Genomic DNA, 15,045 nt, shown 5'->3' with positions numbered 1-15,045 from the left:
ATAAATTTCAAAATATCTTTACTCTTTTTGAGCTATTTTCTTGTATGCTTAAAACTGTCGACTTTGTTTTAATTTTCGTTAGATTTATATTGTTAAATATTTAAACTAAAAATCTTGAAAATTTAATATAAGGTTTCTTGTAAGTTTTTATACTACAAATAATAATAATAAAAAAAAATACAGGTATTTTAACATACTGTATTAATAATTAAAAATTAAATTACTATAGTAAAATAAATTAACGATAGTATATTACACCGTTATATGTAGAGTCAGACAAATTGATATCGTTCAGGATGGTTTTTCGGGCACAATGACCGATCAATGAATTTAAATTTAACATATTTATTACATTTATCTATAATTTTTGCGAAGTACACTCGAAAACTCATATTATATATAGCAGACTAACTTTCTTAGTTTTTTTTTTTCATTTATTCTGCCCATATTTTTATGCGTATTAATACTGATATAAAAAATATTTAAATTTGCTTTTACACTTTGAATTCATATTCGTGTGTAGATTTTTGAACTGCATTTTTTTCTAATATTAGTTTCGTTTTGTTTGTCAACGACTCTTAACGGGCGATTGTTTCAAAGAATAAATATGAAATATTATCAATATATAACTATCCCAAAGTCCTATTCGTACATATAAGAAAATTGTGCGACCTTTGAAGCGTAATGGCATCTAAGGAGGTTGAAAGGGGGGTTTTAATCGGACCGGATGTACAAGTGAGCATTTTTCCAGTTCGTGCACAGCCTTTATTGCGTTCCGCAGTTGGCATAGTTGGGTGAATTTTCAGTATCTCTTGTATTAAATTGTAATTTCACTAAATGAAAATAGGCTTGGTTTATTTATTTTTATTTTTAACGCGGAGACACGCAAAAGGGGTTATGAATAACCGAGGTAGATCCAAAGTCCGTGGTAGTGCTCCTGGGTAGGAGTGTTGGTCGTAAATAAAGATTTATGTCTTACCGGAGTACCCTCGATAAACAACCGTACCTCCACTACGTAGACGCACAGAGGCTTTTGTGTTTTCCGAGCTCATTAGAAACCAAGAGCACCTGTAGACGTTCCGTAAATTTATCTCAATTTATATTTAACTACTCTACATATGTATTAATTTTTTCTGCAATACAATCGAAACGCAAGTCGAATTTTGTAAACAAATAAAAATGCGTATAGTGTTGGAATGTGTCAAATCTACTTTATTTTATTTTATGGCAAGCGCGTGTAAAAAAAAAAAAAATAAATAAATAAATATGCCTTCACATACTAATGTGAATCGGTTTTGAGGTAGACATCTACATATTATATTCTTATCTCGAGAGAATCTGATTCAAATACTATTTCATCGGTTCAACGAAGAGCATAAATCATGACGACTTAGCGGGAATAACGATAACAACAAATAATCCTACGAAATTCGTTTTTAATTGTTAATTTTTTATAATATACATATTTTACGTTGCATGCATTTTCGCTTAAAATTTATGCAACTAAAAATTGAATTTAAGATTATGATAAGACACAGTTTATTAATTTAATATCTCGTTAATTTTTTTTCGATGGGTATACAAGTATTATGTAACTATAATATTATAAATTATTTTTTTTCTTTATTATAATAAATAAATATATGATCATTGTAATAGTATTCTCAGATACTAATTGTTAAAAGATTGTTATATGTATCATATTATAAGCTAATAATTGTGTACCTACTTTAAATTTGATTTCTATGAAGAATAACAAATATAATAAAATTAAAACTAATGATAAAAATACTACAATGGTAATAAGTTTATATGTATTGTATTTAAATGTACTCACGATGACAGTGTATCTTATTAATATGAACAAAAAAAAAATGCATTCATGACGGCTGTGGTTGTCAGATATGCTGGGGAAAAAGTTCAGCTGCCTTTAGAAAATGGATTCACAAAGCCGTAAAAAACCGGTGATGTTGACGTTTTAACTTAAAATTTTTTTTATTAAAAACAAAATTCAGTTTTTTTTTTTTTTTACTATACTAGTTTTATACGTCACTGGCCGAGTACAACAACAAAAGCTGTATTGTATGAGTTTTTGACTGAATTATATCATAATGAATTAGAAAATCTCGGGCTAATTAACGGTCTGAAAATATTTAACTATAAAAATAGGTGTACATAAAACAAAAAAAAAAAAAAAAAACATTTTTAAGTCTGGTTTTGAAGTATAAATGTTTACTTCTTTCCTTTGAAAATCTCACACCTCACTTAAAGTCACATAAAATAAAGGTGATGAGTACTTCAACTCAGTTTTATGAAGTTAAGAACTTTTAACACGATTTAATCCAAACAGTTTGTATGCTTATGAAATGTGCTAATTCTTAAACGTGTTTTAAATCTAAATTGAATATTAATTTAATTATGTATTTCATGATAGAATTTAACATACATTTTGCAGTTATGAAGTTTTTTTGAAGTTTTTTTTTTTTTACTTAATTCTAGCCGTTGATTCAATTCTGTAAATAAATCACAGAGTTCACACGAATTAAGTAACTTCTTTAAAATTATTTATTATAAAGTTTTATCGAATTGTACGGACATGTGGATTTTGTCATTTTAAAATACCTCAGCATAAGTCACGTCTTTCAAAAACTTTTATTCGCTTCTACTTTTTCTCATCCCCTTTCATAAAATTTTTGACGTTGTAACGATTGATGTCGTCAAAGATCAACCTCCCCCGGGTTTAGGTTTTAAACCCAGTATTTTTATTCAGTTACAAAAGATAACGTAACCGAACGGCATGCACAAAAAGTATTGATTGGTTAGAACTACCTTCGTTCATACTCATATTTCCTGACGTGTTATTCAATTTTCGAACCACATCGGCTATTACTTGATTGAATCGAATGATTTTCCGAAAATGTTTAACGCGTTGGTCACAGCGAAAACGCACGTAAAAAGAAGTTCATCATCAGTGATTGGGGTAACAAAATAAAAAATAAAAATGTGAAAGAGCATTTACCATTTGTTCGTTTTCCCGCAAAGACCACCTCTGGCCTTAGAAATTGGCTCACGTTGTATAGGCATGTGCACGCACACATACACTTCTCTGATTCAATATCTTAAAACATTGACATTTGGGTGATGAGAGAGTGGGAATACGGAATATAAAAAGAAAAAAATGTCCGCGGAGGAAAAATAAATAAAAAACAACATTCAATAAAGCATTATTTCTATTCCTTACCTCTTCCTTCCGGAGTTTACTCGGTGGGTTGCAGAGCTATCGGAGTATACGTAAAGAAGAAAACTTTCAAGGATGTAAATAAGATGACGTGCAAAATATTGAGCTCCCTCGACACATTTTGTCAAAATCCCTATTGTGAATGACTTTACGGCACGAATGGGTCTTACGGAAATTTCTGTGTAATATTATATATAAGTTGTGTGAGAGAAGAGAGTACTACGTCGATAATATTGTAATGTATCAAAAAATCATCTGTTGAATCGGATAAAACTGTTGTATTTAATTATTGAATCATAGTGAATAAATTGTTTATGATTTATGCACGATAAATAGATGCCCTATAAATTACAATATTATACTGATTTACGACAATTATATTTACTTAAAGAGTAATTTTAGAAATGAGGACTGTGCGCAAATCATAAGTCGTGATATTGTTATAATGCGTTACGCATTACTTGAACTATAATCGAAAATATTTTTGTTCCAAGAGAATGTTGTGAATACGTCTTGATGTTTATTTATCTTTGATTTTGTTGTTGTTGTTGTTTTTTTTTTTTTATAACCATTCAACGTCCATCTACTTTAGTTGCTTAACTATTTACATTTTTAATTTGCGTTTGATGTGAGTGATGTACAAACGAAGAACGAAACTTAGTCGTTTCCAACCGTGTAATTAGAAATGTTTCTGATGTATAGAATTTGATGGATTTTTGTTCGGAAAGTTTAACTAACAGCTTTTAGAGCAAAATCATTTTTCAAGAGAATTATTTAAGAATATAAATGCACATTTTACAAGACTGATTTTAAAATACACTACGCATTTTCTTTAATTAATATATAATTACTTAATTTATGTACTCAAGTGTCTAGTAAACACTGTTGGATTTGCTTGAGACTACTACTGCATAACGTGTTCATTAAACATATTCAATTTCTTTACACTTGTATTACATGATTGTAGCAACCAACGACATCTGGTACAATGCATTGTCATCGTAGAAAATTATAATATTGGGTATTTATGTGATATTTTTTTATTTCAGCAGCGACATTAAATGTTGTCCTCTTTGGATATTATATTTCTTTTAGTCTGTTGTATTTTTATATGTGCATATAATGGCTCTTATTTTTGTAATGTACAATATTCTTCTAAAACAACTATCTAAATTTAAAACTAAAATAATCGTTTAATATAATATTCTAAAGAACAACAATATTTGATACGACTTTTGAATATAGTATGACATGAGTTACCACATAGTGTTTCTATAGCTGCCTAGATTTTTCTGATAAATTAATAAACTGTGTTTTTCGCACAATAATAATATGGCGTTTGCAAAATAAAATCGTTTTTATCTTTATCACTTATAATTTGTATGACGTGCTAGTAGTTTAAACTTTACACCTATAGCGCAGTATTATTTCGATACTAAAATATCTTCTAACGGCATTTTAATCGCCGTGAAACATTTGTATAATAATTATGGTGGCCTCTCTCTACCCGACCGTGTACCATTTCGTGAATAATATTTTCTACCCGTAATTTGTTTAAGTTGAACTGTATGTATATCATAAACGATATATTCTTCTGTTGTTTTTGTATACTATACGCCCAGACGAGTCATAAAACTTCTTCAATACTCGACGAAATTGAAAATAAAATATACCGCTTAAACAGACGGCTAAAACCGTACTGGAAATATATGATTACCCTCTCGATATTACCGGGTGTTGCCAAGCACACTGTAATAATAACGAGGTGCACACTCGTGTATGATAAATCGTTTTGGTTTGTATTTTTTTCTTTGTATTTTCGCTACATACGTTTGGGACGTCTTGCGCCGGAGTCAGGCAGTAGGGAGTTAGCCCGTGCACATATAATAATAATAATTGAAGGCGTTACTGCGCCCCGGGGACCGTTACGTACCCTCCGCACAGCCGTCCTTCTTTAATATATTCAGATGTGTTCGGCACTAATTTAACCCGAGAAAGGGAGAACTTTTTGGAAACCTTCTCAATCATAAATTAATTGACGAAACCAATTTAAACCGTAAAAATTCGTGCATATGTGCGTTTAATGCTTTTTGTTCTATCTAATCTTGTCCGATGAAACAATTTTATCTAGTTTATTTAAACTAATGATCATTACAGGCACGATGCCGTAACACTACATGTAGTGAGCATTTGCGCGCGCGTATGTGTGTGTGTGTGTGTGTGTGTGTGTATGTGTGTATGGTACAGTAAATTTTAAACTTTCTAGTGGGAACAAGTTTTTATCGTTCGAGTTCGGACCGTTGCGCTTCGTACGATCAAAGTTTGTTTCCGGCTAAGGTCTAAACATGCAGCCGCTAATAACTTACAGCATGTAACCTGCGAAAACAAACAAAAAATCTCTCAGGCCTCGTTGGTTTATAGAAATGTAAGCCATAACCTTTTAAAAACGTACGTTTCATACAATAAGCACGCAGCGTTGTTTCTGTTTGCATCATTTACGTGAAATCTTCCGTATCCTATTTCGATACGATTGTTTTTCTCGATTGTACAATGATTTTGTACACCGAAAAACTACAATACGCACTAAGAAAAAGTTTTGAAAGATGCAAATTAATGAACATTTTTGTTGATAACAGTTTTCGTAAGAACAACAATATGAATTTAAACATGAATAAATTTGAAAACGCAGAAACTAAGTCAGTATTGTGTAACAATTGAACACAATTATTTTCACATGTTATACTACATTATTAATTATAGATAGAATTATTTATATTATTCAGAAATATTAAGACATGTTAAGATCTCTGACACTAATAGTTTTTAGTTTTTAAATCAATAAATTAGTTCAGCCCATAGTGGATAACGGTATATAAACGCATTCTGTTATAATGGTTCTCGAATTTAACGAAACAAATATTTCTTTGTGTAAAATATTTTTTTTGATATGTATTCTCTAATAAAACAGTTGAAAGATAAATAAATAAAAACTAACATTGATCTACAATTTGCATAACATGATAAATTATTTCGGTTTAACACTATACGACGGTTGATTAACATTTAGAAATGTAATAGGTGCCTAATGTAATTGTATTGTTGTACCTACCTATATGTATATATATATATATATATATATCTCACGGGCCACCTCGGAGAAGAACGTGCCTTAATCTCCTCATCAGTGTGGGCATAAATTTACGGTCGTTTGTTTGTCTGTTACAGATCACGTGCGAGAGTTATCCTGCGGCCGAATGTACTACAGGACTTTTCACTTGGATGAAAATCGTGACACATTATACGTCGGTGCCATGTAAGTTTCATTTGTCATTCTCACACACGCTGCTCCTATTTTTCGCCCCCCCCCCCCAAACACCATTGACCGGCCATTTTTTTCAAGTGACAGGTATATATGTACTGTACATAGTGTAAAGTGTATACAAGACTCAGCATCGTAGAGATATATAATTTTTACCTTATGAAATGCCGCTCAACAGGTCCAGAATATTAAATAATACTTAATGAGACGTATTTTTTAATTTTTAAACACAAAACCATAAGGTCAAAAGTAAGGTTAAGTACATTACATTGTTGAGTTTCCCGTTTGTATTTATAAGCTTTATGGCCGCGTCACAAAAACACAATTACTATGTTATATTATTATATATTGCTTAAATACTAGTAAAAGTCACACATACACCTCGCACATAATTTTATATTACTCTAAAGTGTTGTCGACGTGTATAATAAAAATTCGTGCGCTACACCATCGAATAAAATACATTTTTTTTTTGTTTTTGTTACCACATTAATTCTCGTTTTTAACATTTATTTTCTTTGAAAATTGCACTACACGCTATGAATAAAATATTTGGTTTGATTTATTAATTTTTTTTTCATTTTTTTTCGCACGATGACGCCATGAACGTATCATGCCGCACCTCATAAAATGATATAAATTAATAATCATATAATAATATGCGTATAACAATAATAGTACGTGTACCTATGCATTTCGCACCACCAATATGATTAATTACAGTTACGCCTTCGTTTTTCTGTTTTTCAAACATAGGTTATTCATGAATGAATAGAACACGGTAGTAATTCATTACACCTATTTAACGTTTTTAAAATCCGTTTCATGTTGAACGATTATTGCCGTCTGCGAATAATACGCAATAGGTACGGTTTTTGTTAGTCGTTTCCGTATACAATTCGATTATTTAATAGAACGATATGCAGATCGGGTTTGATTTTTTTATGATTTTGGTTTTATCTTAGTTTAACTATGTATAATATCATAATAAATTGTTATTATTATTATTATTATTATTATCACCATCGTAAATATACACGATGAGAATGTGATGATCATCTTCATCACCTCCGCCCATCCCAATTCAAACAGCTGAATGTAATTTTAGAAAAATCCATTTTATGCGTCCGTTTGTGTTTGTTCTTGTCTTTCATTTTTTTCTTTATTGTCTAAAGCGAAAATTTCAATAATCTGAATTCCCTATTGGATCGCACGGATACGAACGCTGCAGTCTCATGCGTTTGCTTAACGATACGTGACGTTACCGCAGGAAACTGAAATATTATTCCCGGTGTGCTGCGACGTCGTAGTTGACGGAGGCTGCATGGCGGACCAATGGAGGGGAGTAGGACATCTGTTACGACTTTGCTACCCGCCACCGCCGCCTCCACCGTTTGTCGCTGTGTATAATATTATATAATATATTATTATATGTTTGTGAACGTGTGTGTATGCGTGTGCACGCAGGATTATACCTCAGGGTCATTGGTTTCCTAGCACGCGCCACGCAGTTTCCGTTTCGATAATAATTTCGCGTTTCCTTTTTGTGGGTTGGAGACTACCGTCGAAAATCCCCTTTTATCCGGGGAACCGGTCACCGGTGATGACGCGGAAAGAGAAGAAACGAAATAAACGTTGGTCGTTTATCGTATATTTTACCTCACCAATCCGTTTTTTTGTTTTGTTAATTTCTTTCATTATTTTTTTTTTTTTTTTTGAACGTGCAATAAAAATTTCAACACGAAAAGGTCACCAAAGTCTAAATTTACCATTAGTGTTTTTAACAATATATACGACACAGCTCATCGTGCACCCTATCGTGGTTCATATATACGGCGGTGCGATAAAGAAAACCCCTACAAAGCATCTCATTACTGAAGAAAATCGATCTGCCCGCGCGTGTATATTATATAGGCGCATATTATATTATATGCAGAGAACGTTTTTTAATAATTATTTATGTCGATGAAATAAGTCGCTATTACACGCATAAGTAGTATTAGTAACAGCAGCAGCAGCAGCAGTCTAGTGAAGGTGACGGCGGTGGTAATCTACCGAAGGCGTATGTATATAATATGTATAGTGTATTATATTTCTATACGCATTATCCTTCGTGCTATATAGTCCATTTTTATAAACATAAAAAAAAAATAATAATAATAACGTCGTCATCCTTAAATTTATAATATGTGGCACCGATAGCGTTTCGTGATCAAATAAAAAAAGAGTCAACCTCGATAAAATTTAAAAAGAAAAAAAATCGCTTATGCCAACCATTCAAACGATTTACCTTGCAAGAAAATGTACACAAACTTCCTACATCACTTATACTGTATACCCGTGTAATAACAAAATAATTCTTTTTACTATAATATTTTACCGTACTCTAAATAAAGGTATATAGATAGTTGAACTATGTTGCAGAATGATTAGGTACTATGTTTTATCTTTAGGCCAAAAACTTATTACCTCCATTAGACATTTCATTATAACGCAATATTTTAAACGAGAATGTAGTTTGTAGTTAAAAATATCACCGAACGTTCATTAATTTTAAATGGGTTATATATGTATCATATATGTTTAGGGGATAATGAGAATACATTGGGCGAAATTTAACATTATGATAATGTGGTCGTAACACGATTTCTCCAATATTAATGCTTTGCCATCCAGAGTACAACGCCAACAAATCAGATATTATTATAATGTTATAATAATAATACATACGTATGCTAATGAATTTCCTTAAAACCACAGGTATAAAATATTTTATCGTTGTAGATAAATATATTTTTTTATACTCACAAATCGGTTATTCTTTTTTATTTCATCCTCAAACTGTGGTTATGTGAAAGCGAGTCAATACTTTATCTCTATTTGCCCGTTTAGATCTCAATAGCCTCCTTGATATTTATCCTTAATTTGTGATCGCGTGACTTAGTTTTTGTGCAAATGATAAGTAAACAGTGTTTACATAACATTAATTGACACTTGAATTTATGAAAGCACGCTCGCTTTCTACGATGGTATAAATAATTCCAATTTAAAAGTCAATACCAAACATGATTATTAGATAAGAAGCAATAAATTAATATCCCATATTATATTAAGTCTTAATAGACATCGTTTAAATTGTAACAATTAAATTTGATAGATTTAAATTATTGACGCATAAAAATGTCCAATAATAATTAATTTCACGCTATCGGTTCTATTAATATTTTGTGAACTATACACAATAAGGAAACATATTACATAATACTGTCAGAAAAATTGCATGAATTTAGAACCTTATTATTATTTTATATGGACCATAAAGTAGATAGTTATTTGTTTGTTGTTCTTATTTTTAATGTTACGACTTTGAGAATTTTAGTGGCATTTGAGATAATATTAACGGCCATTCAAGTAAACACATCGAGGTTTTTATAGCTTAGTTTATTTCCACTGTGCTCTTTGTTTTACGCCCATACCGCTCTTCCAAAAAAGGGGTATTTTCTCCGTTTTCTCTCCGGGTTTCCTTCCAGTTGGCTCAATTTCATGCGATTAAGATAATACACGAGCTTGACAAAGTATTGCATAAACTGGCCGTTCCTTTAGCCTGGGAAACTGCACATTACGATCTGACAGATTTTGACAGACACGGTCGGGTTGCTGCCCCCTGAGCTCAGTGCTTACGCTAAAAGTGTTCTTATTCTCTTGGAGCTTAGGATATTAAATATCATCATGTGACCAGTAAAATACTGAAATATCGGGTTAATTACGTTATATTTAATCCGTAAATGAGATAATTTTGAGATAATTAAATAAATATATTTATATTATTATTTAACCAAATTAATTTGACAATATTAAACTAAAAAGAAAATTAAAAATTGTTCTAATTGCATCATATTAATCGTCTAACTTTTATGGTATGCATAAATATTATCGTAGTTAAAAAAAAACCTGATTAAATAATAATATAATATTAAACTTTATCATAGTGAGGTTTTATGTTAATTGATAAATGACTGTAATCGACGACAAACTGACCGAAAAAACAAAAAACTTTTTCTGAACTTATTAAAATTGGAAAGAATGAGTCACACCGAGCATTTGGTTTAATGCCAAAAATCAGTCAATCCGGATTTCCTGTGGCATAGAAAACGCTTTAAAAGGACGGAACGATGGATGTTTGGGTTCCCTATTCACGCGCACGATAAGTCTGTGGGTCGTAAAATAAACGCCATTTGCGATAAAAGTTCTTGCGTTAAAAACTTTATTTTATTATATATATATTTTTTTTTAATACTTTCGTCTCCTTGTCCTCTTTCCCGAGTTTTGGTCACACCGGAAACGGAAGGTCCGGTTCCCGTTGACCGCTACAGATTTATTATTGTACATTCTCCTTGCTCTTATGTACAGTTGACTCTTCGGAAATACACTTGGTCGACCCTTTTTTGGATCAATCTGAATTTCTAGACCAGTGTACCAGTGAATGGGGAGCAAGAGCCACAACGCATCCTGTTAAGAGGAGGGGGACGAAGAGATAACCAGAAAAGTTTTTTTTTCAACTTTTTCTTATGTAACACTATTGTTTCGGATATAAAATGGTATATTTGTTTTTTTTCGTATTCTATATCTAAGTCTCACTTAAACAACGGCAAGTTTAATCGAAAGACGTAACAAAAAAAAGTAAAAGAAACTAAATGTTTATCTCTTCTATTTTTTTCCACTTAAATAATATTTAATGGGCCTCAAGTTATTATTTCAAAAAGTCTATCCCTAAAATGTGTTAGGAATTTTTGTTCATTACTTAACAAATTGTCAAAATGGTTTCTTGTATAACAACAAAAAAAAATATTAAATTTTACTGACTTAAAAATAAAATAAGCATGCATTTTTTTATTATAAATCAACAATTTATAATATAAATATTTAGTTAAATCTAACCTTATTAGAACCTGATACACAAAGAGAAATTATTGAATTACTTTTACAACTATTGTTTATGATTGACTAACAAACTTTTGATCACGTACCAACCAAATAACTTTGTTATGTTACTTAACGATTGTATTATTATTTTATTTTATTTTTTTTTTTTTGTACTTTTGACAGATTTGTCGGAAAATTGAAACATATAATAGACAGTTAATATTGTAACAGACGTGTGTACATGTCACAGATTAGTGTCTATTCTACACTCAGCGGGTGGTTACTTCGTGACCTAGGTCTTCACTGTAAATTATAAACAATATTTTATGATATTACTAGACTTATATTATATGTACTCCTGTAAAAATTTCATAAAATATCAAAATATATTATCAATAGGATTAAAAATTCAGCATTTTAATAATTAAACATAAATTATATGTTTGAAGTTTGGATTAAAATGTCTATATTTAAAAAAAAAATATTAAATATTAATATTCGATTTATATATAATATTGTACATTGATAATAAATTACTATAATTAATATAGTAATGAAATTAATATATATACATGAAAATTAAATGTCGGTAAGCGTATATATTTAAAACGAATGGATCAATTTGGCTCATTTTTTTTTTTTTTATGTTCGAAATAGTCTGATAAAGTTTTTACAAAAAAACAAGAACTGGAAAAATTATCAGGAAAATAAAAAATTTCGAGAAAAACTGAAAGTACTTTTTTCAATGGGATTTTTATATGAACTCGTGTATTTATTAAAATTTGGCATGTACGTTGAGTATTGATGTCAACAATTTTCTGAATCATTCTCGAAACGCCTACCAGGTCAATTTGTAGTTAATAAATTGGAATAATTCAATAATAATTAATCAATCACAATTTTATATTGAAAACTATGTTATCCAGTTTTTAATGAAATTGGTACTTTTAATAATATAATAATATAATATAAGTACATCCAAATCAAAATATTTTAGGTTTATATTTAATATTATCATCATTAGATTAAGTTAACATTTGTATTAATTAACTATTATTATTTATTTTCTTTTAAACTTGTTAAATTTTATTATTCGACATATTATATAAATAAAACTTAAAGTACCTTACCCTAACGACTTATCGGGCACAAAAGTTTTAACGCGATATCGTGTCACGAAATAGGGTTACCAAAAACTATATTCATTGTTTGTTTGAAATGCAAAGCATTTATGCAACTTTAAAAGGTTTAATTAAATTCAAAGTAAATTATTATCAACTATGAGACATTGCATAGGTTTCGTAGGTGACATTATTTCGGCGGTGTTATAATCTGATGTATATTTCAGCGTGTCACTTCCAAAATCGTGTCGACCGCATAATGACGTGTGGCTTCTCACGCCCAACACATTTTACGAGCCTGTCGGAGAAATTCGGTTTACAATAGTTATCGTACTTACGTCAGATCGTTGATCGTCAATTTATCAACGTGACTTGAAGTGAACTTTAATTACAGCATAATGGCTGTAAGATTCATTTACCTAGAAGTTCCGTCGGATGAGATACCGATATATACTCGTTAGCTTCTACAGCATATATATTTTTTTCGTTTTAAAACCGTTTCGTTGATGTGTTTCGGGCGACTTACGGCTGGTCATTACTACAGTATTTCATTAGCATTACAATATTAGTGTTGACCATTATTTCTCCGGGCCTTTGTACTTATATTATATAATAGCACTGCGCCGTGTCGGGATACAGGCCAAAAAGTCCATTAGTCCGACTAATCCTTTCCCGCTGGGTCCTCAAATAATATATTAATATACTTAGAAAATTACCAACTCAACATTTCCCGTGTACATTAAAATGTGCCCCCCGCGTCCTATACTACTGCACATAATATTATATACCATGTTTATGTATTTATATACATATAAACAAGAAGCGTACAAAAGGGTCCTCTAGAACTTGGTCTTAAGTTCTCCGTCCACCTATCAAGTTTTTACAAAGAGTCAGAAAATTTATTGAATTCGAACGCGTTATCATGTTATTATAATGACTATAGTATATAGTATAAAACTATAAACACGTATGTCATACTTAAATCATTATTATTACCATAATTGTTTGTATCTATTCACCCGAACGGTGACAATAATATAATAGAAAACTTTTCCGGCAGTGTCCGCGGAAGATAAACTAGCTAATACACGCGTGAATATGTAGTAATATAATGATAATATACAGAGGTGGCGTGTAGGAATTTTTTCGAGACAAAAACGCAGTATTGTGTATACGTACGATACGCCAAAGAAATATATATACACACAGAGTATCGGATTGATTAACGGGGGGAATGCGTACAGCGTAGATGCCAGCAATAGAGATGACGAGGTGAGTTTAACACCGCCACCGTTCTTTCTCAGTAGAGGATGGTAGAAAACGGCACGGCGTGTAGATTTTCCGCAACGTACGTGGCAACGTCCGGTACGTGGCCGGAGGAGGTGAGAGATTTTTAAAACCTTAACGATTCCGAGCACACGTCCAGCGCTCGTATAATATGAGACTACTGCAAGAGAATTCGGTTGATTCGATTATATTACACACGCCTGTGTCTTCGACGGGATTGAAAAACGCTGTCGACGAGTTTACGAATGCCGACGCGGTCGAAAACATCATCTGCGATTCGTCGCCCGACGAGATCGAAGGGAGCACCTCAGACGGAGTTTGTGTTTTTTTTTCATCTTTATTATTATTTGTTTACTCGTATACGAACGATTGAACTGCATATGAGACACGAACCCAATCAAATTTATCGGGTATTCATTCTGCCGGAGTGGTTAAGATAAACCGTTTCAAGTATTATCGTCAACATCGCCACTAGGATATCATACTTATGCGTATATATATTTTAATAGAGTAAATATTGGAACCTAAGTACTAGTAGCCCTATCTCAGCGTTCCTTTTAGAAATATGTATTTTGTAATGAAAAAAATAACAATTTGTACAAATCAATTAGGCCATAAATGGACTTAGTATACGGATAAAATATAATAATATTATATTCAATAACATCCAAGTGCCTACAATGAAAAAAATGCAGTTTTATTATACCTACTATAAAATAATGTGTATATTTATAAAGATTTATATTTACTTTTTATTATACTAACCTTAAAATGGTTTGACTAATTAAATTAATTATAAAATAAAATAAATCCAACGTGAAAATTAATCATTATTTAAATTTTACGAATCGACTTCATCAGGAATGATATTTCTTACTTCATTCTTGTATGATTCAAACAGATGGTGCGTCATACAAAATGCGCGTTATTATTAATACGTAGCATTGTTCTTTATTTTTAACAGAATCAAACTCCATAAATGATTAAGTTTTTACGCGTCATAAATTATTTTGTAATGTCGATGGCAATACTGTCTTTAAAAGTTATGAAATTAAAACATTAAGAGATATTATTTTAAAATGAAAAATGCAGTTTATAATGTTGCGATAAACGGTACACGCAAGTACCTAAAGTAATACACAAAGTAATAACGGTAT

The 15,045-nt window shown here is 31.0% G+C and overlaps 1 protein-coding gene across 3 annotated transcripts in view; it reads left to right on the top strand.

The window, feature by feature from the left end:
- Window positions 1–15,045, top strand: part of LOC112601157 (semaphorin-2A) — a 207,036-nt gene that overhangs the window by 120,468 nt on the left and 71,523 nt on the right. For all 3 annotated transcript variants that reach the window (XM_025348613.1, XM_025348612.1, XM_025348611.1), the window contains one exon: window positions 6,464–6,551. In XM_025348613.1, the coding sequence (XP_025204398.1) occupies window positions 6,464–6,551 (88 nt within the window). The remainder of the gene's footprint in view (window positions 1–6,463; window positions 6,552–15,045) is intronic.

The sequence above is a fragment of the Melanaphis sacchari genome, unplaced genomic scaffold (assembly GCF_002803265.2).
Source record: "Melanaphis sacchari strain LSU unplaced genomic scaffold, SCAv2.0 Contig75_pilon_pilon, whole genome shotgun sequence".
Classification (NCBI taxonomy): Eukaryota; Metazoa; Arthropoda; class Insecta; order Hemiptera; family Aphididae; genus Melanaphis; species Melanaphis sacchari.
This window is presented reverse-complemented; position numbering and strand designations above follow the sequence as displayed.